Source organism: Vulpes vulpes, chromosome 11, assembly GCF_048418805.1.
Source record: "Vulpes vulpes isolate BD-2025 chromosome 11, VulVul3, whole genome shotgun sequence".
Classification (NCBI taxonomy): domain Eukaryota; kingdom Metazoa; phylum Chordata; class Mammalia; order Carnivora; family Canidae; genus Vulpes; species Vulpes vulpes.
In genome coordinates, this window is record NC_132790.1 from 26,021,306 (window position 1) to 26,049,140 (window position 27,835).

Sequence of the window (27,835 nt, forward strand, 5' to 3'; positions counted from 1 at the left end):
GACTGGTCCATAGAGAATGAAGTAAACCCACATGATCTGCAGGGAAGGGGTTAGGTGAGATAATAGCCACTAGGTTCAGGACACCTGGGTGGCTCAGTCTGTTAAGCATCTACCTTCTGCCTGGGTTGTGATCCCAGGATCCTGGGATAGAGCCCCATGTGGCCTTTCTGCTCAGTGGGGAGTCTGCTTCTCCCTCCCTCTGCTACTCCCCCTGCTTGTGCTTGCTCTCTCTCTGTGTCGAATAAATAAAAAATCTTTTAAAAAAATAGCCACTAGGTTCAACTCCTAGAGTCTGGTCAGAAATTAGGAGAGGAAGCCAATTTATTTAAGGGGGTATCATGCAGATTTTCCAGCAGATTATATGGGAAGATAGGAAAGAGAGTTTTCATGACATATAAGACATCAACATTGGGGTAGCCCTGGTGGCGCAGCGGTTTAGCACCGCCTGCAGCCCAGGGCGTGATCCTGGAGACCCTGGATCGAGTCCCATGTCAGGCTCTCTGCATGGAACCTGCTTATCCCTCTGCCTGTGTCTCTGCCTCTCTCTCTCTGTCTCTATGAATAAATAAATAAAATCTTTAAAAAACAAAAAAAGACAGCAACATTTACTGAATTTCTCAGTAGACCTCTCTATTCTCTCCTGTAATCTTAGCTGTCTCATTTCTTTCTTTCCTCTTTCTCCTCATGGCTCCACAACCTTGTCTATGGGTCCGTGCTTTCCAACACTAACTAGTCAATGGGGCCTCAAAGAGAGACTCTCTCCCATCCTCTTCCTGTGTAGGTCAGGTCCCAGGTTTCTCCTACTTCCCATCCTAATCACTGCCTATGATAACATATTTAAGTCTATGTGCTGTAAGCTCTCTGTGGGCAAAAGAAAACTCTTGACTCTTATTTCTTTATCTCATATAGTGCCTAAAAAAGATGCTGTCTGAAAGTCACAAAAGTCTCAGATTTTTGAGCTGTATCAGATAAAATCAGTGTCTGATATTGCTTTGAAAACCATAAAATAAAAGCATAAAATAAAATACTGCTTTTATTAAATCATTAAATAATGTCATTAAATAAGCCCTGATCCTTCCAAAGCAAGACTCACATAGATCATAAATGTTGCAATTCGGTTCCCAGACTTCATTCTATACAGTGGGCTGGTTGGTGACTGAAACAAAAATAGAACATACCATTATTTTATGCATATGGCACCTAAGCGACAGTCAGGATTCCAACATAATATAGGGAGAAAAATAGGCATGTTGCAGATGGGATATAGCCCTGAGCCATACCTAGTTGAGTGTCTACCCTTGCTGACAGGTACTCAGTTTTTTTTCTTTTACTAATTTATTAGATACTCATTTAAGTGAACTGTATACAGTTGATCCTTGAGCAATATGAGTTTGAACTGTGCAGGTCCACTAGTATGCAGATTTTTTTCAATAAGTACTGTAAATGTGTTTTCCTTATAATTTTCTTAATAACTTTTTCCTCTAACTTTATTGTAAAATTACAGTATATAAAACATATATCAAACAAAATATGTTAATCAGCTATGTTATTGGTAAGGCTTCTAGTCAACAGTAGGCTATCAGTAGTTAAGATTTTGGGGAGTCAAAAGTTATATACAGATTCTTGACTGTGTAAGGGGTTGGCCCGTGTTCAAGAGTCAACTTACTAATCAAACAACTGCTTGTCAGTAGTGAAAGTACTATCTATATGAAGTTAATTTCAGGTTCAGTGAAATAAAGAAATTAGTAGATACCCTATTATAGATAATTATTTTATAGGAACACCAAGTCATAAGACTGGAGTTCCCAATTACTTGCTAAGGAGACCTACCTTTGTCACAGAACATTTTAACTGAGACATAATTTACATAATTTTCATATCATAAGACTCACCCACTGTAAGAGTATTTTTCAGTGAGTTTTAGTAAGTTTTAACAGTTGTGCAGCGCTCCCACAATCCAATTTTAGAACACTTGCCTCAGCTTAAAAAGTTTCATGTCAGTCTGTGGTCAGTTGCTATCCTACCCTCAACCCTGGACAACCACTGATGTGCTTCCTGTCTCTATAGTCTTGCCTTTTCTAGAAGTTTCAATATAAACAGAATCATAAAATATGCAGTCTTTTTTTGTTTGGCTTCTCTGACTTAGCATAGGGTTTTAATGGTTCATCTGTATTGTTGGATGTATTAATAGTAGTTCATTCCTTTTTATTGCTGAGTAGTATTCCACTGTGTAGATAAAGAAAATTTTGTTTACCCATTCACCTATTGATGAGCACTTGGGTTGTTTTTAACTCTTAGCTATTACCAATAAATCTGTTATAAACATTCTTGTACAAGTGTTTATATGGATATATATTTCTTTTTCTCTTGGGTAAAATACTTAGGAGTGAAATGGCTGTATCATATGTAGGTGTATATTTAACTTTTTAAGAACCTGCCAAACAGGAGCCTCTAGGTGGCTCAGTTGGTTAAGCTTTTCTGCCTTTGGCTCAGGTCCTGATCTCAGGGTCCTGGGACTGAGCCTGTCAGGCTCCCTGCTCAGTGGGGAGTCTGCTTCTCCCTTTCCCTCTGCAGCTCCACCCCACTCATGCTCTCTCTCTCTCAGATGAATAAAATCTTAAAAAAAAAAAAAAAGAAATTGCCAAGTTATTTTCCAAAGTGGCTGTACCATTTCACATTCTCAATTAGCAATGCCTGAAAGTTTGGGTTCTTCTACATCTCCATCAACACTTGATATGATCTTTTTTATTTTAGCCACTGTAATAGAAATATGGTGCTATCTCGTGGTTTTAATTTCTGTTTCCCTAATGACATTGAGCATGTTTTCATGTGCTTATTACCCATTCATTTATCTTATTTGGTGAAGTACCCATTTAAATAATATATTTCATTCTTTTTTTAAGATTTTTAAAAAGATTTTATTTATTCATGAGAGACACAGAAAGAGAGGCAGAGACATAGGCAGAGGGAGAAGCAGGCTTCCTGTGAGGAGCCTGATGTGGGACTCAATTCCAGGGCTTGGGATCACTTAAGCCAAAGGCAGATGCTCAACCACTGAGCCACCCAGGTGCCCCTATTTCATTATTCAAAATAGTAATTCAAATAAACTCATTTTTAAAAATTGAGTTATAGGATGCCTGGCTGGCTCAGTAGATAAGGCACACAATGCTTGATCTCGAGCTTTTGAAATCAAGCCACACATTGGGCGTAGAGCCTACTTGATAGATAGATGATGATAGATAGATAGATAGATAGATAGATAAAAAATATTTTTTTAAAAAAATATTTTATCTATTTATTTGAGAGAGAGAGCTTAAGTAGGGGGAGGGGCAAAGGGAGAGGGACAAGCAGACTCCCTGCTAAGTGCAGAGTCAACTACCCAGGGCTCAATCCTAGAACCCTGAGATCACTACTTGAGCTGAAGTCAGACATTTAACCAACTGAGCCACCCAGGGGCCCCTGAGTTGTCTTATTATTGAATTAAAAGTTTTTTTATATATTTTGAATACAAGTCCTTGGTCAGATACAGGATTTGCAAATGTTTTCTCCTAGTAAGTGGCTTGTCTTCATTTTCTAATGGTGTTTTTGAAAGGCAAATGATTTTAATTTTGATGAAATCCAATTTTATCATTTTTATTTTATGGATTGTGCTGTGTTAATTTTTGTATATGATGTGAGGTAAGGGTCTAAAGTTGTTGTTTTGCAAGTAGATATACAATTGTCCCACCACCATTTGTTGAAAAGAGTATCTTTTCCTAATTGAATTTCCTTGGCACCTTTGTCAAAAATCAAATGACCATAATAAATGTGTGAGTTTATTTCTGGACTTTGTTCTGTTCCACTGACCTATGTGTCTATCCTTCTATCAAGACCACACAGCTCTGATTACTGTAGCTCTATATTACATTTTGATATCAAGTAGTGTGTATCCTCCAACTTTGTTCTTTTTCAAAATTTTGGCTGTCCTGAGTCCTTTGTATTTCTGTATATATTTTAGGATCAGCTTATTAATTTCTTTTCTTTTTAAGATTTTATTTATTTATTCGTGATAGACATAAAGAGAGAGAGAGGTAGAGACACAGGCAGAGGGAGAAGCAGGCTCCATGCCGGGAGCCCGACGCGGGACTCGATCCCGGGACTACTAGGATCGCACCCTGGGCTAAAGGCAGGCGCTAAACCACTGAGCCACCCAGGGATCCCCCAGCTTATTAATTTCTATAAAAATAAGCTTCCTATAATTTTGATAAAGTTGGGTTGGATCTATAGATCAACTCTGGGGAAATCTTTTATCCTCAAATATTATTTGCTGAGGAATGCCTGGATGGCTCAGCAGTTGAGCGTCTGCCTTCAGCTCAGGGCATGATCCTGGGTCCCAGGATCAAGTCCCATATCAGGATACCTGTGTGGAGCCTGCTTCTCCCTCTACCTGTGTCTCTGCCTCTCTCTGTGTGTCTCTCATGAATAAATAAATGAAATCTAAAAAAAAAATTTATTTGCTGAATACACATCAGCAAAGATGGGCAGTTTAGATCATGAGAAAAGGAAAATGACAATCTTCACTAAGAAATCCCAGAGAGAAGTGAGACAGAAGACACCATGACAGTCCACATTCTTCTCCCCACTAGCAAATTTTGGAAAGGGGAATGGTGGCCCAAAAAGAAATGAGTCAGCAGCACTCAGCTTGAGACCAAGGCTTTCAGACCTTCCTGGAACAAGAGGCTTCGTTCTAAGATTTCACTTGGTATTCCCTGAGAGCATTATAAAGGCTCTGCCTCAGAGAAATAAATAATACCCTGGTTCCCTAACCCAGGAGATTGATCATTGACCCTGTAGTTACCGTAGCATGGTCAAAGTGAGGCTCATAGTGACCACCAATTCCGTAATTCACCACCTGGAGATACTCTGCGTAGGGCGGCTGGACATCAAGGCCTGTAAGAGCACCAATGCGGTGGTCAAGGGTCACCAGCAGAGGGTCAACCGTGTCCTTCAGCCAGGCACTAAAACACACCACAAGTTGTAGCATCAATGATCTGATGCCAGTATGACTGTGTCTGAATGGATGAGTTGTATCAATTGCTGGAAGGAAGGAAGGAAGGAAGGAAGGAAGGAAGGAAGGAAGCCTAAAGACACAGCATAAGCAGACACAGAGGTGTAACAATACACAGTATGTACACATGTGGGAGCATTTGGTCTATGAAAGAAGTGATGGGAGACAAGGCTGGAGAAGTAAGTTCAGGACACACTATAAAAACCTAAGAATGCCATGGTCATAAAACTAATCTTTGTGGGTGGTAAATAGTCAGTGAAGGTTGGTGGGCAGGAAAGTGATTTGGTGACTAAGTTCACTGGAGACCTTTGAAGGACAAGCTCCAGTGAAGTTGTGAAGACAGAACCAAAATTTGAAGGGGTGCAGAGTTATGGCAGGGAAAAAAGAGGCAGTGAGGGTCTCAAATTCTTTACCTGAAAAGTAAAGAGAATACACCTACTCCCATAAAAGCAATGAATCTAAGTAGAAGGTCAAATTTTCTCTTTGACACTACAATGTCAGAAAGGTTAGAAAAGCAATGAAGTAAGGCCATATAGACCTTCCGAAGTTTAGAGAATAGCTCCTAGTATGAAAGGTCCCTAAATATACCAGACCAAAGAAGTTAAGCCAAATGATTCCAAATCAAAGCTTTCACTATTCACTTTACTTCCCAGACAACAAACTATCCACTCATCCTGAGTTCTGGCCTCTCCCCAAGGTTGTCAATGTCTCCCATGGCTCCGATGGGGATCATCCTCTTACTGATCATAAGTCCTGTCTTTACAGTACAAATCAAGGGCTGCAGGGGGGTGAGGGCAGGGGTTAAGGGGAGAGGAGAAAGCTGGGCTCTCTCAGCTGAATCTGCCTCTCTAGAAGCCATCAGGTCCAGAGATTCTGGCCACCACCCTTCTTGCCTGAATGTTGGCAAGTCATGCTTTGAATGTGAGTCAGAAGACAGGAATGGAACCTCATAAAGTCAAACTCCAAATGGGAACAGGACTGAATTCTCTGGAAAAGCAATTCTGGTTAGGAGGACATCTACACACTTATTTTCTGGTTTCCAACATAGAAACTTTGTCAAGTCTTTCCCTAAGGGCCTCCTAGTAAGTCCTGAGAGCCTGTAACAACCTGTGAAAGGACCTTGGGTAAGAAGACTAGAAATTTCTCCCTCTCAACAAGAATGTAGGGGTATAAACATGAACTAAGGGTTCACTAGCAGCATTTCTAGGTGGCCGTTGCTGATCATCCGTCAGTCAGCTATACCACCTGCCCAAGGGCGGGCAGCAAGTATGACCAGAGTTCCTGCCAAGGAAGGACCCCTCTTACCTTTTGCTGATGCGGTACTCCACTGGCAACTGCTTTTCCCCTGATGCCACCACAGATCTCTGTAGCTGATATGGTAGATGTAAGAGAAAATACAAGTTATGATGTGAAGGGAAGGACTTTGTTTTCATAGACATGCCCCTCTCTTCAATGTAAACCTAACAATTGCCAGTTCCTCCCTAATTTAAAATATTTTGCACATGCTACTAGTTTAGTGACAGCCCTCGATCTCAAAAACAAAATATAAGTGACCAAAAAATCTGAGTTCAAAATAACCTTTAGGGTCATGTCTGGTAGACAGTAAGCACTCAATAAAAGTTTGTTGAACTGAAATAGAGTGATACCCTTTTGCCTCAGAGATTGTGAATACTGTCAGAATAGGGCTGTTTCTCACTCATCTTTGTATCCTAGTGGCACAGGATCTGGCCCGTGGGAAGCACTTAGTGTTTGTCGTATTAAATGAACACCTCCAATGAGGAAACTCTCCATCCTCAGCGGTTAGCCTGCTCCCCTAAACAATTCCAACAAAGCCCTTCCTTTTTTTTTTTTTTTTTTTTTTTTAGATTTTATTTATTCATTAATGAGAGACACAGAGAGAGAGCGAGCATGAGCGGCAGAGGGAGAAGCAGGCTCCATGCAGGGAGCCCGACGTGGGACTCAATCCTGGGTCTCCAGGATCAGGCCCTGGGCTGAAGGCGGCGCTAAACCGCTGAGCCACCCGGGCTGCCCAACAAAGCCCTTCCTTACAAAAAATCAAAATCTGTTTTGCTGCAGCCGCCTTGATTATGTGCGGGGAGGGGGAGAAACCCCAAACAGGCTCAAGGTCACTAATTTAACGAAATGTTTCTATTTTGTTCTGAATGTGTAGATATAAATTTTAAGTTATTTTTAAATAAAGTGGCTTCTAACTGCAAAAGCACTGTACTGGGGATGGAAAGAGAAAGATTTACATAAGGATGTGTCTACTTCTGCATCTGTCAGAATGTCAGCTCTTTTGTCAGTGCTGTGTCCCTAGAGTCCAGAGAAGGCTTAGCAGGGAGTAGGTAGGTGGTCAATACTGGTGAAAGGAACAAATGAGTGAATGAATGAATGAACCAGAGTCCTATGCTTAATGACCCAGCCCTGGCATTTCACATGCAGTCAGAACAGAGCACGGAGCAATGAACTACACAAATTCTCTTTCTTGGAGGCTTCTATAGTATTATCATTCCTGCTACTAAACCAGGTAGACAACTTTGGAAATTTCGGTCTCTGTTTCCTTGAACCCATTTCCCCAGCTATAAAATGGGGCATGTGAGCAACACCTTCTTGGGAGTTCCTTTCAGCCTATCCTGAAATTAGTGACTGAAAATGCCTCTCTCTAGTCCTTCACCCAGCATCCTCCCCTGAGCCCCTTCTAGAAGAGAGAGGAGAGACTCTTAGAGGAGTTGCTGCCTTATGCCTTCTGGGGTAACATCAAATGTAGGGAATCTCCATTCCAGTTCCCTCCCCATTAAGGAACCACCTTGCATTTAATTCCTTTAACAATTATTTGTTGTACAGCAGCAAGTCATTCACTTTTGGGGACAAATATTTATTGGCTGTTCTCTGTGCTGAGCACCTTACTAGGGACTGGAAATTCAACATACGGAGCAGATATAAGTCCTGCAATGGGACCATCATGGACAAGCACAGGGCACTAAGAAAATATTAAGAAGGAGCATCTAGTCCCTTATGAGGGACAGGAAGGCTTCTCAGGATACCCAAGAGACAACTGGAATCATACAGGTGAAAAGAGGCCAAGGAGAGAGTGATTAGGCAGAGAGAAGGGTGTACACAGAGGGAAGAGTATCCACAGAGGTCAGGGGGAGCATGTCCCGTTCAAGCAGATGCAAGTTATTTAGCATGGCTGGGGTGTCAAGTGCAGGGGCACACACTGTGGAGGGGCCAACAGCAGGCCAAGGAGCTTCATAACATTAAAGTGACCCATTAAAGAGTTTAAGCAAGGGCTTGATGTGGTCAGATGCAATCTTTTAACAGTTACTCTGGCAGTAATGGGTATAATACAGGGCTAGGCATTTCAAGAAGCATGGCATATGATCCCTCCTAGATTATAGTCTAATTGAGGAGACAGGATGCTAACCCTTGAACCAGCTAGTGATACTAGACAACACAAAAATCGCAGAATAAATGAAAAAAATTAAGTACCAGACAACTGGTGACAAAAGCTTTCAGAAAATGAGTTCAAATAAGAGAGAGGTTATTATGCGTGGCTCCAAAAAGTGCTCTGAAAAAAAATGTTCCTACTGAAAGAACCCATGAAAGTGGCCCAGAGTGACAGGGCTAGTAGGCAAAGGGAGGCATGTGGCTTCAACTGAGTCTTCAAGAATGGGTAGGATGTGGATAGAGGGAGAAGTGGCAACAGGGCAGCGTTTGTGAATGGGAAGCTGATGAATTAAATTCAAGCCTCAGGAGAGGCTTCAGTGGCTTGTTTGAATTTAGGTTCCATGCAGCAGCCCCACCCTAAAAGCTGAGGCTTATTCCTGACAGAGCTGAAGACCAGACAGGGATCAGCGTCTCTACATCAGCTTCTGGAAGAGGGAGAGTGGCAAAGTCTTTGCATGCCAAGTAGACAACCTGGCCGTGAAGGACTGCCGGGTGGGCTCCCTGTCCTGCTACCACGACAACAGAGTTGTTCTAAGGAAAAAGTAGTTGGTGGCCAAATATTATCACTGGCTCACTGAGACGCCAAAGCTATTGAAGATACTTTGTCCAATTGACCAGTGGAGCTTAATGCTCTCAAAAATTGCACAAAGAGGGGCAGCCCGGGTGGCTCAGCGGTTTAGCGCCACCTTCAGTCCAGGGCGTGATCCTGGGGTCTGGGGATCGAGTCCCACATCAGGCTCCCTGCATGGAGCCTGCTTTTCCCTCTGCCTGTGTCTCTGCCTCTCTCTCTCTCTCTCTCTCTCTCTCTCTCTCTCTCTCTCATTCTGTGTCTCTCATGAGTAAATAAAGAAAATCTTTAAAAAAAAAATGCACAAAGATTCCAGACTTCATTGGAGGGGCTTCTGGAGGAGATGATTATTGCTTCTCTAATCCCTCCAATCCATGTGTGCTGTCAGAATCTTCCTTAAAACTAACAGGCCTGATAATGCCAATCTCCTGTTTAAACTGTCCAAGAGCTCTCCCCCTGTGGGATAAAATCCAAGCTCCCCAGCATGGTATTTATAGCACTTCCTGGTGGTGTCTCACATCTAACCTCATCTCCGATCACTTCCCACCCCATCACTTGTACACTTGAGCCACCAAGCCTCCACCCCACATGTGGGGCCATTACACATATTGTTTTATCTTCCTGCAATACCCTTTGCCACCTTGTTGCTCTGATGAATTTCATATCCACAGGGAAGCCACCTCTGTTTTTCTCTCCCATCTGCTCTTCACCCATCTGCCTTTTCTCCCTCACAGGAAGGTTCATTTTTTGATGCCAACACAGCACGGCTCCCTGCACACACCTCTATTACAGTGTTGCCCATTACAATGTAGTGCAAATGTCTGTTTTCCCCCATTATGCTATGAGCTCCTAAAGGGAAAGGGCCAATAGTAAATCTCTGTGAATGTCCCGCCCCTGGTACAATGTCTGGCCCACAGCAGGCTCTGTTCTGTTGAAAGTGACCAAATCATGGCCTGGATGAGCAGCATACCATCAAGGTCATGATGACATAAGTAATTCTGAGACAGCCTTTTAAAGAGGCAACGTGCTTATCACAAAGAGGTAAACTGTGTTATTTTTCTAAATAGTTGCCACACTTCCTGGGGGAGGATAAATGTCCTCTCCCATTGGCATCACAACTGGAAGCCCCTTCCCAGCAGAAGGATTAGACACACTCTTCCCGCTGACTGCAGTGATGGCCTCATGCTTTGCCTTAGCCAATGAAACAGGGACAGGAGCAGAAGCTTTAAGAGCCAACTAGAAAAAAATAAATAAAATAAGAGCCAACTAGTAGTTTGCCATCTCTGTCTTTTTTGTCTCCTAGAGGACTGGAAATGTCCCAAACGTAGGCAGCTTTGTCAGGCTGGTTCTCAAAATGAAGACAGTTCTGCCTCACAGCTGCAGCCAGCCTAAGACAGACACTAATGTAAGTAAGAAACAAATCTTTGTTGTAGCTGTGTCTGAGATTTGGGGGCTATTTGTTGCTGGACATAATTTAGCCTAAGTTAGCTAATACAAGAAGGCAGAATAACAGAGCACCCATCAATGTACCAATAAGTTCCAGGTCCGGCTCTAGCTACATATGTGACCTTCATCAAGTCTCTTCCCTTCTCTGGGCCTCAGTTTCCTCTTTAACAAAATAATCTAGTTAAAGTAGATAATCTTTCCACTCTGAAATTCTATAAATCTGCACTAGGAAACCACTCCTAGTCCATTTTTTCCACCCTTTAAAAAAAAGTTTTTTTCTACCCATCATGTGGAATGATTGACATTGCAGGGGAGGGGGCTTTTTTATGTTTTTTAGGTTAAATTTACATATATGATATGCGCAGATCTCAAGTGTACCACTTGCTGAATTTTAACAAGTGCACACAGCAGTGTACTCCATGTCCCTAACAAAATATGGAGAGCACATTTTCAACACCCCAGAAAAATGCCTTTGTCGCCTTCCCCAGCGAATCCCCTCCTTCCAGAAGCAACGACTACTGTGATTTTTTTCACCATTTATTTGTTTGATGGAACAGTTGGCATTTTGAATTCCTGGCCTGCTAAAGTGTGTAGTTGTTCAGGCTGCCTGTTCTCACATTCCTGAACCCCAGGCATGTGATGACACAAAGAGAAGTTCTTGGCAGGCTTTAGGGACACTCACCCACGGTTCTGCAAGCCCTCTAATTTTCTGAGCCTCCACGTCATTGACAAAGTCATGGTAGAGAACAACATAGGGTTCCAGGTGGATGACCTCCTTCCGGACGGGCTGAAGCAGCAGGTAGGGGCTCGAATTTGTCTCATAGGAGCAGTAAAGGCTAGGGATCTGGTAGTGAGTAGGCTAGAAGGAAAGCCTAGAATCAGCCTAAGAGGTGAATGGTCGAGCAGAAGCCAATGTAGGGAACTACGGCACACACACACACAAAAAAAAAAAACTGGCATGCAGGAGATTCAGAATGTGGTCACTCTGATACTGTCCAAATAAGCTGTTTTTTTTTTTTTTCTAATGCATCAGCCTTTCCCCCCTCACATCATTCCAATTCTACCTTCTGTTTCTCTAGCTTGTTCCCCCTTTCTCTTTCCCTGAGGAATCCTACCTGGGATCCCAGAGTCTGACATAACCCCTCATAGGTGTCTCTGGTCTGCAGGTGGGGCACGTTGGGCCTCTGGATGACTGCCTCAGCTACCACCTGATTGGGGCTTTCAGCCAAAAGCTTTTCATATTTCAACACATTTCTGGCCATCCTCTTATTATCTGGACCTAGAAGAAATCAGAGCAGGGATAATACAGATTAACAAGCAATGGTTTCAGGGAGGGCTGCCAAGGTTTCCTAAAGCTTCCCTGTCACACATGACCAGCAACTGGACACCCTGAAAAGCTCCTGTGTCCATGCACCGGAGAATGTAAGGCCCTCACTCTCAGAAAAGCACCTGGTATTAAAAAAGATTGAGTTAGGCCCAGTAGATCTGAGGGTGCAAAGGACTTTGGGAAGGAAAGTGGTATGGGGATCCCTGGGTGGCTCAATGATTTAGCACTTGCCTTTGGCCTAGGGTGTGATCCTGAAGTCCCAGGATCAACCTCTGCCTATGCCTCTGCCTCTCTCTCTCTCTGTGTGTCTCTCATGAATAAAGAAATAAATAAAATCTTAAAAAACAAAACAAAACAAACAAACAAGGGATCGTAAGGATGGCAGTAGGAAAGTATGATGGTAAGTTTTACATAATGGGAAAAAAGCTTTACTCATTCCTTCCTTCATTCATTCACTCATTCATTTACCCATTCAAAAAATCTTCAGTGAACATCTACCATGTACTGGATACTGTGCTAGAGGCTCATCTCTCAGAGTCTAGAGCCTAATGAGAAAAGCTACATTAAATAACTACTCACAATGAAACCCAAAAAATGCCATGAAAAAGAAAAGCAGGCAGACCCAATCTATTCTTCCCTGGAGCAGTGAAAACTAATCCATTCCCAAATCTAATAGAGCCTTCAAAATTCCTAACTGGCCTACATACAGAGCAGAGCAGTATGAGACAAACTGGTTCTAGATTTTGTTTCTAGCTTGGGTTCCCATAGGGGTCTGATGTCTTATTTGTGCCCACCAACTGGTGCCCACTTTGGCTGTTAGACGCCCATGGGCTGGCAGCTACCCATGGCCTGCTAGTCTCTGTGCATGATTTTCAGTGCCTCTCAGAAGGACGTGCTGAATTGTTCTAAAGCTCCCAATGCATCTTTCTCTAAGAAGCTCAGTGTGCCTCTAACTACCACCACGACCACTCTGGCGAAAGACAGGACGTAAGTTACCCTTTTTTTTTTTAACAAGAGGAGAAATGAAGTTTGGGAGAATGGAAATGATGAGCCCAAAACCCCAGTGAAAAGACTACAAAGCCAGAAATATAACTGGTAATCTCAATTTGCTGTGTCCTACTTCTCTACCTATAACTGCATAGTTTGAGTTCTCTGGGATGGGCAGATTTTAACAGAGCAAGCATAAAAAATAAAGAAGAGTTGGTTTATCATTTTGCCCGGAATAATTGCCCACATGTTTCCAGACCATATAGCTACTTCTGTATGCTGCTTGCCCAACTATCAGAATGGAATAATGTTATTAAATAGATTCATTAAAAAAGCAATCAGATGTAGTGAAACGACAGGACACCTGCACCCCAATGTTCATAGCAGCAATGTCCACAATAGCCAAACTGTGAAAGGAGCCATGATATCCTTCGACAGATGAATGGATAAAGAAGATGTGGTATATATACACAAAGGAATATTACTTAGCCATCAAAAAGGACAAATACCCACCACTTGCTTCGCCATGGATGGGACTGGAGGGTATTATGCTGAGTGAAATAAGTCAGTCAGAGAAGGGCAATCATCATATGGTTATACTCATATGTGGAATATAAGAAATAGTGAGAAGAACCATAACGGAAAGGAGGGAAACTGGGTGGGGAAAAATTAGAGAGGAAGACAAACCATGAGAGACTCCTGACTCTGGGAAACAAACAAACGGTTGCAGAAGAGGAGGAGGGTGGGTGGGGGGATGGGGTAACTGGGTGATGGGCATTAAGGAGGGCACTTGGGATGAGCACTGGGTTGTTATACTATATGTTGGCAAATTGAATTTAAATTTTAAAAAAGCGGGGGATCCCTCGGTGGCGCAGTGGTTTCGCGCCTGCCTTTGACCCAGGGCGCGATCCTGGAGACCCGGGATCGAATCCCACATCGGGCTCCGGGTGCATGGAGCCTGCTTCTCCCTCTGCCTGTGTCTCTGCCTCTCTCTCTCTCTCTCTATCATAAATAAATAAATAAATAAATAAATAAATAAATAAATAAATTTTAAAAAAGCAAGCAATACATACAATTATAAAGTCATGTGAAATACTTTATAAATATTAAAATATAATAGTGATTATTTATTTACTTTAGTATCTCACTCAATACCTTATTAAAGGAAAATCTGGGAAGCCAGCTTCCACCAAAATTTTAAGTAAAAGTATCCAAGCAAAGAGCTAAGCTTGGAAGTCTCCCTCCCATTGAATTCTGGTGATGCACTGTGTGAGGAGGGTCGAAGCTCAACCCTGCACTCACTGATCAGGATGCTTGATAGCCAAGTGAGCTCTGGCTTAAAGGGAGGAACTGGTATCTCTGTGGAAACAGCCAAAATAAGTATTCCTGTGGAGTCACTCTTCTTGCACTCACAGCTCTCAGATGAGAGACTTTATTCACTTCCAGTCCTGGATTTGTTCCCCCGAGACAGCACTAATGTATATCCAGCTGGTCGTGGAAGAGGAAAGGGACAGGCTGATACCTTCTTGGCATCATCCCACAAACCAAAACACTTCCCCCGATGCACTGATACATAGATATGTAAGATTCAATCCAAAAGTTAGAAATGTGGCTTGGATTATAAAATTAGAAGAAAAAAAAAAAACACATAGCCGTCTTATCCCTGCAGAGATTAAAGGCCAGGAGCAGAAGGGATTTCCCAGTAAGTCAAAGCTGTGGCTCATCTTCTGTCATTACGTACTATAGAGAAGAAACTCTCGGGAGAGGCTGAGGGCGCAGGAAACATTGCCGGCCTAGAAAACAAAAGAAAGAAAAGGGAAAGTTAACTACACTGAGGATATCTCCTTTGACCAAATCATTAAATGGATTTAAGAAAAAAAAAAGAACTATAAAATACTCTTACCACCAGTAGAGAATAAGACTCATTGAAATGAGCAGCAGACTAGAAATGTAGAGGTTCTCGGTCCTAATTCAGGATTTGCAGCCCTAATGCAACTCAGGTCTCCTCAGTGTCCTCATTTACAAATGACTCATTCCCACCCTTACCAGGGAAGGTAGAAAAATAAATGAAAATAAACTTTCTTAAAGTGCCCTCAAATCTTAAAGCATGCAAAACCACAAAACTGCAGGGTGTTGTTTTTTCAGTATAATTCATTATTAAACTTAATGTGAAACTATAAAAACCCTAGTAAAAATAAAGCCTTGTTTTCCAGGCTCAGTCTTTCCTAGAGTCTACGAAGGTAGCGGGAGGGAGACAAAGGAAGAACTAACCCTAAAACATTCCAACTGCTCAGTAATGACCTCCCTGCCACCATCACTTGACCTTGAACTACATGTGGTCAGAAGCACACAGGGGCTTTCCAGACAAATGAGAATAGAACCCAGTATAGGTGGGCTACCATCCTGCCCTGGGTGCCAAGGAATGATGAAGAACTGATAGAATTGTATTTCCTTCTGGTTGTTTCATTTTTGCATGTTAAAAAATTCACATTTAATAATAAAAGCAACAATAGCACACTATGAGGGCAGCCCGGGTGGCTCAGCGATTTAGAGCTGCCTTCAGCCCAGAGCATGATCCTGGAGACCTGGGATAGAGTCTCACGTTGGGCTCCCTGCAAGGAGCCTACTTCTCCCTCTGCCTGTCTCTCTCTCTCTCTCTCTCTCTCTCTCTCTCTCGTGAATAAATAAATAAAATATTTTTAAAAATAAGCATACAATGAAACATGAGAAAGAGGAAAAAAGAAATGCTCTGCTAAAACCTAGGTGCAAAAAAATAAATAAAATAAAACCCAGGTGCTCCAAGAACTTCAGATGACACATAGTGTGTACATAGTTACAGTCATATTTGTTACACATTTTCATATCCTGATTGTTTCACTCTACATTGTTATCAGGGGACTTTTTATATCATTTTGTAGTCTTCAGAGACAGTCTATTTTAACTGTGGTAAAAAACACACAACATCGGGGTGCCTGGGTGGTATAGTTAGTTTTAAGTGTCTGACTCTTGGTTTCAGCTCAAGTTGTGATCTCATGGTGGTGAGATTGAGCCCCATGTGGGCCTCTAAGCTCAGCACAGAGTCTGCTTGAGATTCTCTCCATCTTTTTCTGCCCCTCCTGCTTGTGCTCTCTCCCTCCCTCTCTCAAATAAAGTTTTTTTCTTAAACCCACAAAGGAGGGCAGACTGGGTAGCTCAGTGGTTTAGCGCCGCCTTCAGCCTAGGGCGTGATCCTGGAGACCCGGGATTGAGTCCCACATCAGGCTCCCTGCATGTAGCCTGCTTCTCCTACTATCTGTGTCTCTGCCTCCCTCTCTCTCTGTGTCTCTCATGAATAAATAAATAAAATCTTTTTTTAATTTTAAAAATAAACCCACAAAGGGGCGCCTGGGTGGCTCAGTTGATGGTCTGCCTTTGGCTCAGGTCATGATCCCGGGGTCCTGAGATCAAGCCCCACATTGGGCTCCCTGCTCAGTGGGGAATGTTTCTCCCTCCCTCTGTGTGCTCTCTCTCTCTCTCTCTCCCTCTCAAATAAATAAATATTTTTTTTAAAAAACCCACAACATAAATTTACCATCTTCACCATTTCTAGGTGTGCAGTTCAATAATGTTAACTATATTCACACTATTGTGCAACCAATCTCCAGAATTTTTCCATCTTGCAAATCTGAAACTCTATACTCAGCAAACAACTCTCAATTGCCCCCTTCCTTCAGTCTCTGGCAACCACCACTCTAGTTTGTCTCTATAAATTTGATTATTCTAGATACTTCATATAATTGCAATCATACAGTATTTGTCTTTTTGTGACTGACTTATTTCATTTACCATAATGTCCTCAAGGTTCATCTATGTTGTAGCATGTCAGAATTCCCTTCTTTTTTAAGGCTGAATACTATTCCCTTGTATGTATAGACTGCATTCTGCTTATCCATTCACTCATCAGTGGACACTTGGGTTGCTTCCACCTCTTGACTGCTGTGAATAGTGCTACTATGAATGTGGGTATGCAAAAGAAACAGCAATTTTAATAGCTGTGTTTTATTCCACCTAGAAGCTACATCACAGATGACCTGGTCATATAGATTGTTAGCACTTATTTAATACCATTAATTATTATGTGCCATACTTAATAGACGGATAGTTAAGTAATCTATTGATATCTTCTAATGTCAGATTATTAACTCAGGATTATTGCTTTTCAAACTCTTTTGAGATGAAGAGAACTAAAATACAAGTTTACATATTTTTCAAACTCAAGGGCTCTTCCATGAGATAAAATTACATTTTATCAAGAAGAAAGTTACTGGGACGCCTTGGTAGCTCAGTGGTTGGGTGCCTGTGTTCGGCTCAGGTCGTGATCCTAGGATCAGAGATCGAGTCCCACCCACATCAAGCTCCCTGTGAGGAGCCTACTTCTCCCTCTTCCTGTCTCTGCCTCTCTCTCTCAGTCTGTGTTTCTCATGAATAAATAAATAAATCTCTAAAAATAAAAAAAAAAGAACAAAATTACTTTTGGAGTCCCAGTTAAGTGCCTTTGGAAATATATACACTAAATAATGTTAAATGAGAAAGGCAAATGTTTTTTTGTAGTGTATAATATTAATAGTTTATGTTTGTGGAGTACACATATGTCATGATCTGTGTTAAGGGCTTTACATAGATTGGCTCATTTAATCATTATGACAACTCTTTGAGGTGAGCATTGAAGGGGAGCAGAATAGAACAAAATATGCCTCTTCGGCATAAGGATTATTTTGAGCTAATTATTTTGAGAAATGGCAGACTCAATAGAAGTTCTGAAAACCAGAGAAGTTACCCTTTTGTGAGAGAAATTTACATCTATAAAGGAACCCTCCATTTGTAAGAGTGTCTCTCTTTGTGTATCTAGAAAAGGAGGATGATTCTGAATCACAAGAGAATCTTTTTTTTTAAAGGTATATTTATTTATTTGAGAGAGAGCATGCGCGTCGAGTGAGGGGGATGGACAGAGGGAGATGGACAGAATCTCAAGCAGACTCTGCGTTCAGTGTGGAGTCTGGCACAAGGCTTGATCTTACAATCTTGAGATCACCACCCAAGGTGAAACCAAGAGTTAGACCCTTAACCAACTACAACTCCCAGAAGCCCACTGAATCACAAGAGAATCTTATCAATGGAGAAAGCTCACTTAAATCTGCATAACAACATTACCCTTGTTTGCTTTTCCTGGTAACCCCCCAAAATTGGCCTCCCCCCACACCTTTCTTTCTACTGTCTTTAGCTGGAAATGGAATTTAGGTGGCACCTTAGGTCACCTCAAAGAGTTCCTCATTCCCCAGCCTCATCTCCCATGTATACAGGTATACAGGAGATACACATGTAATAAACTTCTGTTTATTTTTACCCTTGTTAATCTGTTTTTGTATTACAGGGAGGTCTCACCCAAGACCTCAGAAGGTTAGAGAATTATCTCCCCCCTACCTCACGCTTCCTAACAGCATTATTATTATTATTCCCCTTTTAAAGATAATAAAACTGAGGTCCAGGGAGGTTAAATAAGTTGCCCAAATTTTCAGAATTTGAACCCAGATCAGTCTGACTTCAGAGCCTGTGGTTTAATCACTACACTGCTCTCTCTTTTTAACAATTAGTGAAACAATTTTTCACTAAAATATATCATGAAAATCTACTGTATAATATATAGCATTATATATTCTATAATATGTATTATATATTATAATATTTTCACAGTATAAATAATTATATATATCATATATTTTATATGATAATGAAAGGTCCATGAGGGACGTGTATCCTGAATTTACAAGAGTTAAAAAGGGGACCATAGATGTTTATGAGACAATGCCCTAATGTGTTCTATTATTGAAAGGTAAAAGAAAAAAAAAATGCTGTAAGAGCACAAAGGAGTCTGAGGAGCCCAAGGAGAATCAAGGCAGACTTCATAAAAGAGATGACATTTGAGCTATGCCTTGTGAGATGAATAAAATTTACCAGACAAAGCACAATTGTGGAAAGGGAGAGTTGACAAATAGCAGAGGAGAAGTCTAAGTCATCATAGGGGAAAAAAGCCAAAACTGATGCTCAGGCATAGCATTTAAAGCTCTGCCTCAGGGTGAACTGCTTTAATTTACTTTCTCCTAGTCTCCAAGTCAATCCTCCATTTTCTTCCTCTACTAAAATTCAACTACTTCTTGTCCTTTGTTGTACCACAGTGATTCTATTTCAGCTTTAATATGTAGCAACTGAGCAGGAGTATTAGGAAGAGCACCCTAGAAAATTTTACAACAAAGATCCACTTACCAGGAACTTCCATGAGAGGAACAGGCCCATTTGCTATATTGAGAATAAATCTGTTTTGGCAGCAACATATGGGTTTGGACCACCCACATCCTCCTCTCTTTCCCAGGAAAAGGGGGAAAGAGAAAGGAATGTAGGGAGCAGAAATGGTTTATTAGTTTTGGAAACTAAGGAATTGGCTCTGTAAGTGATATTTCCAGCCTATTCTTAAAGACTCTACAATTCTGGTGGGAAATGGGATTAGCTATATAAAAGGATGGCAGATCCCATATTTAGGGAAACGAGCTTCCACAAGAGGATCTACCATGGCTCATAGATTAAGTGCCAGAGAAAAGCAACCCCTGGAGGAGATAATGAGAAGGTACCATGGACCAGTGACACCAGCTCAATAGCCAGACACTAGTCATAGTTACAGGTGGACTCAATTGCAGATGGGAGAGGATAATGTCGAGGAGGAAGACCTTCCTCTGCCCTATAGTCCTTCTAGCTGGCCATAGAATTAAGTTGACATGAGACAGATTAACAGGAGAAAACCAAATTTAGTACACATGTGTATAGGGAATCCACATAAAAACAAAATTCCAAAGACAATGAGGCAACATGAAGCTTATATGAGCTAAGGAGAGGGATAGAGTCAGAAAACACAAAGGGGGAGAAAAACCATTAGCAAGAAGGTGAAAGGAGATGTTTTGAAAGACAGGGTTGCCTGATTACGCAGATAAGTTCCTTAGGTAGAAGAGAGTCTCTCTTAATAGCTCTCTTCCTGTTACAGGTTCTCTTTTTTTAATGTAAACTTAGACAGTTGCAGGGAGGCAGAGAGCTTTTCCTGTATCTGCTGGGGTTTGATTACTTTTAACTCAAAATAATCTTTTTGCCAAAGTGGCCCATCTTGGGACAGCCTGCCCGGGGCCCCTACAATAACAATCAAACTTCTTCCTTGGATATTGGCATTATCATGACAGAACTTCTGTGAGGAGATATGAGTTGCTGAGAGTGCAAAGAGTGATCTACCTTGACTATGAACCCATAAGATATTTGTCAATGCAGCTGCTGCTCTACAGATGGGAGCCTACAGGGAAGACGATAATTTTAAAGCAGTCAAGGCACTGGAAAGAGCACCAGACAAAAAGTCAGACAAACTTGGGCACTAATCCCAGCTCTGTGAACTTCGTGACAAGTTAGGAATTTTTGGGAGATTTAGTTTACTCACATGTGAAATATGGAAATAATAAAACAACTGCCCTGCTTGACTCACATTTGGTCCTGTTGGGAAGATGAAATAAATTGAGAGACATGAAAATGTGTAGAAAATTGTAAAGCAGATATAAAGCACTATATTTACTGTGATAAAAAGTAGTGAGCCTCACTTATTCCCCTACCTGAAAATAGGCAAAGGCCAAGTGATCCAAGGCATCCTCTAGACTTGCTTCATCCTCTGTCTTCCAGTCTCCGTAAGATCCTCGGAAGAGACTGACAGCCTCCTCCAGCCATGGGATGGCATGGTAGTAATCCCCCATGTCATAGGCCACCTGTAGGTGACATAAGTACCATCATTCAACCTGAATCCACAGGTAGAAGAAAGGAAATGACAGAGTGGGAGGGCTTTTGGAATACAAGAAGGCAAGTTTTCATCTCAAATCCATTTAAATTCAATTTATCAAGCATCTGTTATATTCAATGCATTGTTCTATATGTAGAGAAGACATCTGAAGAATGTCTTAATCTGAGGAATTCATAATCTGAGATATATGAACTCAATTAACTGTAATACTAGGTAGAATGCATAAATACTCAAAGGAAATATGCAAAATATGTCATGGAGGCAGAGAAAGGAGAGACTTGGGAATCTCGCAAGGCTTCATGGAAGAAGTAGCATCTGAGATAGGTCTTCCCTGAAGAAAGAAGAGGATTTCAATGAGCAGAGGTTGAGAGGAAGAACATTTTAAGGTGAGGGAATGGCAGAAACAGAAGCCAAAAGCCAGTTTGTGTTCAAGCTGGACACTGTGGTTATAGCCTAAGGTGAAGAGAAGCAGGAAATGAACTTCAAAAGGCACCATAGGTTAAGCTAATAAGAGATGTGAGTGTCATGTTTTTAAGATACTGCTGGAAGCAATGTGAGAAATGGACTGAATTCATTCATTTATTTATTCAATATTTTCTGAGTATTTACAATGAATCTGGTGATCCCTGACCTTAAAGACCTTACAGTCATATGAGAAGCACAAGAGTAAATCAATAATTGCAATACAGTGTATTAGATCCATGTGAGGAATGTTCTAAGAGCTCAGTGACTTTTTTCTGTATTAAATGTTGGAAGGTGGGAATATGGCAACATGTACTAGACCTAGCTCCTGTCTCCTAATAGCTTTACAGTTATCTAGCATACCAGCACCGCAGGTGGAATTTCCTGGAAGTTGATGTTGGAGACAGCATGGAATTACAGTCAGAAAGTTGGAAGCACTCTTACAAAACATTCTAATTCTGCTATAACTTTCAGACCAGCAGAAAAACAGGGCAGAACCTGGAGGTACTGAAACTCTGCAGTCAAAACAGTAAATCAGCTGCTGTTCCAGGCCTGCCATTAATCTGCCATATTATTTCTCTGATCTGCAGGTTTCCTGTTTGTAAAAAGGTTGAGTTGAAGAATAACAATCAAAATGACTGAACTTTTTCTGCTAAGTTAAAAATTTGTTTAAGTTTTCCTAAGGCCCCAAAATATGCTAGATTGAGGTAACTGGAATCTTTCCAACCAAAAAGACTTAGAACTTTTGAATAAAATATAACAAATATTTTATGATATACTTTCAAGAAAGGATGGAAAATACTCAGGTACTAGAAACAAAAAAAGGACCTAAAAACCTGAGCAATAAGCTTAAGAGCAGATGCTGAAGCTGCTTAGGATGGGGGCAGGTATTAGTCTTAGTAGTCTTGGTACTCAGCAACCTTTGGTTATAATGGCCACATGAAGACAGAATATGAACCCTCCTTAGGCCTCCCCAAACCTAGGAATTGGAACAAAGACACACTCATAAAACTGAAATCCATGAAAAACTATACCTTAAAAGAGAGGGTAGACCAGAAAAAATCTACCCACTGTTACAAAGAGTCAAAAAAGTTGGTTTGGGATCCCTGGGTGGCTCAGCGATTTGGCACCTGCCTTTGGCCCAGGGCGCGATCCTGGAGTCCCAGGATCGAGTCCCGCGTCAGGCTCCTGGCATGAAGCCTGCTTCTCCCTCCTCCTGTGTCTCTGCCTCTCTCTCTCTCTATGTCTGTCATAAGTAAATAAATAAATATTTTTTTTAAAAAGTTGGTTTGTTTCTGTCTGGATATTGTCTAGGGGAAACAAAATCTCTCCTTAGAATATTCACAATCTTGAGCCTATGCTTCATGTGAGTTTAGGGTTTGAATTTGCATTTTTCATAGAGCTAAGGAAATTCCAAGCCAAAAAATAAATATAATGATGAATTTAAGGTTAGTGTAAATCAAAACCACAGTAAAATATCACCTCTTGCCTGTTAGAGTGACTATTACCCAGAACAAGAAATAGAGCTGGCAAGGATATAGAAATAGTGCTGTGTACTGTTGGTGGGAATGTAAATTGGTACAGCCCATGTGGAAAATAATATGGAGGTTCCTTAAAAAAATAAAAATAGAACTGCCATGTGATCTACTAATTCTACTTCTGGTATTTATCTGAATAAAATGAAAACACTAATTTGAAAAGACATATGCACCCCTATGTTCACTGCCAGCATTATTTACAATAGCCAAGATACAGAAATAACCTAAATGTCTATTGATGGATGAATGGATAAAGAAAATGTCACACACACACACACACACACACACACACACACACCATGGAATATTATTCAGCCATAAAAAAGGACGAAAGTTTGCCATGTGTAACAATATGGATGGACTTTGAGGGTATTATGCTAAGTGAAATAAGTTAGAGAAAGACAAATACCATGTGATTTCAGTTATATGTGGAATCTAAAACAAAAAACAAATAATAACAACGAAAACCTGAGCCTAAGGATATAGAGAATAGATGGGTTGCCAGAGGTGGGAAGTAGGGAGTGAGTGAAATGGGTGAAGAGGGTCAAAAGGAACAAACTTCCAGTTATAAAATAAATAAGCCATGCAGATGTAATATACTCAAAAAAAAAAAAAAAAGGATCTAAGGCCAGTGATATTACCAGAGTACCTAGAAGAAGAAAACCCAGAACCTTTGAGGTAATATTCCTACAACTCCAGTCACAGAGATTCTTTTAGAGGGGAAAAAAGTCCTGCTAAATAAGCTCACAAACATAATAAGCCATATCAGGAAATAATCATTCATGAGCAACTGTCAACAGATATGACAGTAGGGTAGTACAATTAGACAACTAAGAATTTCAGAAACTAGAAAGACTGATCTGCTTTAACATAATCCATGGAGGAGGAATTGGAGACATGTAGATGAAATAAATTTGGCCACGTGTTAATAATTATTGAAGCTTCTTCTTTGGCCCAGCAACACCACTCCTAGGTATTTATGCAACAGAAATAAAAACAACTGTCCACAGAAAGACTTACACAAGAATGTTAATAGCAGCCTTATTCATAGTAGCCCTGGCTGGAAGCAATCCAAGTATCCATCACTAGGAGACTGGATAAACAGTATGTGGTATATTCATACAATGGAATACTACTAAGCAATAAAAAGAAATGAACTACTAATAAATGCAACAAGGTAGATAAATTTCACAGATGCAGTGTGCAGAAAGAAGCTGGACCCAGGATAGTATGTATATATTGTATGGCTCAGGATAGTTATCAGGCAACCTAGCAAGGCTAGAGTAGAGGGGAGGGGTCAAAGTGGTGAGAAGAAAGAGGAAGGGGGCTTTATTGAGCTATATGTAAATTCATTTGATGCCTTCTGTTTTATGTCAAATTCCTCTTTAAAAATCTGAAACAAACATTGTAAAATTTTAACACACATTTCATCTCTAATTGCTTGTTACATTATTTTATGTAGTTTTCTTATGTTTGAAATGTTTTATCTTTTAAAATAAGTAAATAAATACAGAAATAAAGATTGCCAGTGAGGGTTTCAGGAAGGGACTTACTGAATTTTCAACATATGGTTTGAGTTTCAGAAAAGCCTTGTGAATGAAGCATATATTGGTACCATACACAGAACTATTTAACTGGCTTAAATTTAAATTAGCCATGAACATGATGATTGAGCTCTGATTCCATTCAGGATCTTAGAGAAGGAAAAATGGTACATAGAGGGGCTCAGGGCAATCCACTTTGCACTAATTTGGAAGACTGATCCCCAAAACTTGAAATCAGGGCACATGATGCCCACTCTCAGATCTGCTAATGAATACTGTAGGGGGCTGAGAAAATTCACTCTCCCACAAAACACATCTTCAAAATTAAAAAGGATTTACTACCTTACTTCTTAAGGCAAAAGCTAACAAAGAGTATATTGTAAAATGACCTCAAATGTGCTTATAAGTTATGATCAAAGATCAGTTAAATATCTCATATGGAAGGTTCCTGAAGTCTATTTCCTCAAGTAATGTTAAAGTGAATGGCCTCAGCTTTTTGACACTACCTTAATCTAGTATTTCTTAAATGCTTAGGAAATACTGCAAGAGATTCCAGAAAGTCTCAGAGGCTGAGTTTTCTGTGACCTTACCTCACATTTCCACCTCTTATCCCTTTCCCCACCCTTGAATTCTGATTCTCCTTTGCACCAAGCTGCTCATCTGCTGGCAGGGTGCTATGGTTAGGAATGACCCCAGGACCATTTTTCCCAGCTCAGTCCCAGTTCATGTCTGTTGTCTAGGTGTAACTAGAAACACTTCCTTCACTCTCAGGTGAAGTATCCTGCATAGGTGATCACCTTAGTTATTATGGAAAGAGCATGGGATTCAGAGTTAAAAGACCCAAGTTCAAAATGTATTTCTACAACTTAAAATTGTGTAACCTTGGGCAAATTATTTACTGTGTCTGAACTGCAGCTTCTTCATCTGAAAATGGGGAATGATACCAAATTTCCAAGATTGCTGGAAGTACTGAAAGCATGTAAAAGCAATCAGGACAGAGTTATTTCATCCGCGAGAAACTAGAGCTGAGCCCTCTGCATACGCCCCCCCACCCCAATACGGTTACCTTGCCAACTTGGAAGCAGTCGTCTGCTGTGAGGGAGAAGAGCCGCCTGGGACTGTACAGGTCAGTGACGGCTGAGCCAGCAACTCTCTGAAAGACGCCCCGGGCGAGGCCCTTCACGTTGAGCATGTACACATCCTGCAGCCGCATTAGGGCCCTTGCTGCTCCCTCAAGGTCCTCAAAGGCTGGCAGGTCCTGCTCCACCTTCTCATAACCATCCTTCAGAGCTGTAAGGGCAGTAAAAACACCAATCCACTGTTCAAAAACACAGGTGGTGAGCATTTAATACATGCAAGGCATGATCACCTATTCCAATATTTCATGAGCAAAGATAATATTTTATGTGTTTGTATTCCCCATAGCTAGCACAGCTCCTGGAGCAGAGTGGATGCTACATACAATCTTCTGAATGAGGAACATAAGCTCTAGAGTACAAACTAAAGCACACATATGTTGTTCCATCCTGTCTGTTTCTGGAATCTTGCCCTTTATGAGGACAATTCTTCTTCCTCTTAATTTCCCCAAAGTCAACAAATTTCTTCAAGTAAATAAACAGAATAATAGATAAATTAGAATAGAATTAAATAGAATTAGGAAACCGACTTTGCTACAGATCACAGTACAGTTTAATAGAAATTATTAGACAAATATGTAAATGGATGATATAAGCTGTACATCTTCACAGGTTGTAGTGAAGATCAAATGAGATAATGGATTGGAAAGCACTTTTTTTTTTTTTAAGATTTTATTTTTAAGTAATCTCTACACTTAACATGGAGCTGGAACTCAAAACCCGAGATCAAAAGGTGCACACTCCACCATCTGAACCAGCCAGGCACCTCAAAAGTGCTTTCTCTGTACAGTCTCATAGACATATTAACAAGGGGGCCTAGTTCTTCATAATAGCTAAAGCTAAGAAGATGGAGTAATACCTACCCACTTCATTACCCTTCATCACATTCCACCAGAATCTCTCTCCTTTCCAGAGTCAGGAGATAGAATCTTCTCTTACCCTCCAGCCCTCCTCCTCATTACCTCGGATGTTCTCACTGGCCTCCAGACTATGTACCACATTCCTCCAGTCAGACTGTAGGCGTTTGATGAGAGTAAATGCAAGTAGAGGGTTAGATACAGGGGTTGCCGAATCCTCATGCAAAGAAAGCACCTTGTCATAGAATCTGGAAGAGAGGAGTAGAATGATCTCGATTACTGATATAGCCACTGCCCCTAGCAAAGGCTGGCACGGTATATGTACATTTAGAGTAGTTAAAAATGAAACATAAACCCCTTGAGATTCACATAATATTCTAACCATTAGGCACAAAGAACATGAAAACTACCAAGACAACAGAAGTAGGTCCATTCATTCGTTCATTCAATGAATCAGTCTCTACTGGTCAATTACTGTAAATCAGGTACCACACTAGATGCTAGAGATACAAAGGCAAGACAAGGTGGAGCTCTCAAGGAGTTCACAAATCAAAAAATCTTTCTCTTCATCACTCTATAATCAATACTTTGAATCTGATAGAAGCTCAAAAATGTAATAATTGCAATAAATGTGATACCTGCCAGGAAAGAAGTGAGGTTATATGTGAGCTTATAAGTGAGCTATGTAATGTTACAGTCATTTGTAGGCAGGGTCCCTAACCCAGATGGGAATTAGAAGGTATAATGGAAGACTTTCTGGAGGAAATGGCACTTGTTCTGAGTTCTAAAGGATTAAACAAAGCTACTACTTACTGAGCCTTTACTGCCTACTAGGCATCCTGCTAAGTGCTTTTTTTTTTTTTTAAACAACTTTATTTTTTTTATTTATGATAGGCACACAGTGAGAGAGAGAGAGGCAGAGACACAGGCAGAGGGAGAAGCAGGCTCCATGCACCGGGAGCCCGATGTGGGATTCGATCCCGGGTCTCCAGGATCGCGCCCTGGGCCAAAGGCAGGCGCTAAACCGCTGCGCCACCCAGGGATCCCCTGCTAAGTGCTTTATATATTTTTTGTCTCAATTAATCCCTTCAACAACCCTCAGAGTAGATTTTATCACTCCCAGTTTGAAGGGAGAGAAAACTGAAAGGAGGCCACACTGTCACTGAGTGACAAAACCAGATTTGAATCTAAATCTTCTGACTCAAACTTGTTCTCAGGCATCCCAGGTGGCTCAGCTGTTTAGCGCTGCCTTCAGCCCAGGGCATGATCCTGGAGACCCTGGATAGAGTCCCATGTCGGGCTCCGTGCATGGAGCCTGCTTTTCCCTCTCCCTGTGTCTCTGCCTCTCTCTCTCTGTCTTTCATGAATAAATAAATAAAATTAAATTAAAAAAAAAAGAAACTGGGATCCCTGGGTGGCTCAGCAGTTTGGCGCCTGCCTTTGGCCCAGGGCAGGATCCTGGAGTCCCAGGATCAAGTCCCGCTTCGGGCTCCCAGCATGGAGCCTGCTTCTCCCTCTGCCTGTGTCTCTGCCTCTCTCTCTCTCTCTATGTCTATCATAAGTAAATAAATAAATTTTAAAAAAATAAAAAGAAAAGAAAAAAAAAAGAAACTTGTTC

At 41.1% G+C, this 27,835-nt stretch overlaps 1 protein-coding gene across 1 annotated transcript in view; it reads right to left on the minus strand.

Annotated features, from left to right (window-relative positions):
- P4HA3 (prolyl 4-hydroxylase subunit alpha 3) overlaps window positions 1–27,835 on the minus strand; it is a 41,846-nt gene that overhangs the window by 6,574 nt on the left and 7,437 nt on the right. Inside the window, exons 2-10 of the mRNA XM_072727388.1 lie at window positions 26,323–26,465; window positions 25,291–25,514; window positions 20,499–20,648; window positions 14,564–14,615; window positions 11,624–11,787; window positions 11,191–11,367; window positions 6,353–6,417; window positions 4,838–4,997; window positions 1,094–1,156 (exon numbers count right to left, since the gene is read on the minus strand). Coding sequence (XP_072583489.1) covers window positions 1,094–1,156; window positions 4,838–4,997; window positions 6,353–6,417; window positions 11,191–11,367; window positions 11,624–11,787; window positions 14,564–14,615; window positions 20,499–20,648; window positions 25,291–25,514; window positions 26,323–26,465 — 1,198 coding nt within the window. The remainder of the gene's footprint in view (window positions 1–1,093; window positions 1,157–4,837; window positions 4,998–6,352; window positions 6,418–11,190; window positions 11,368–11,623; window positions 11,788–14,563; window positions 14,616–20,498; window positions 20,649–25,290; window positions 25,515–26,322; window positions 26,466–27,835) is intronic.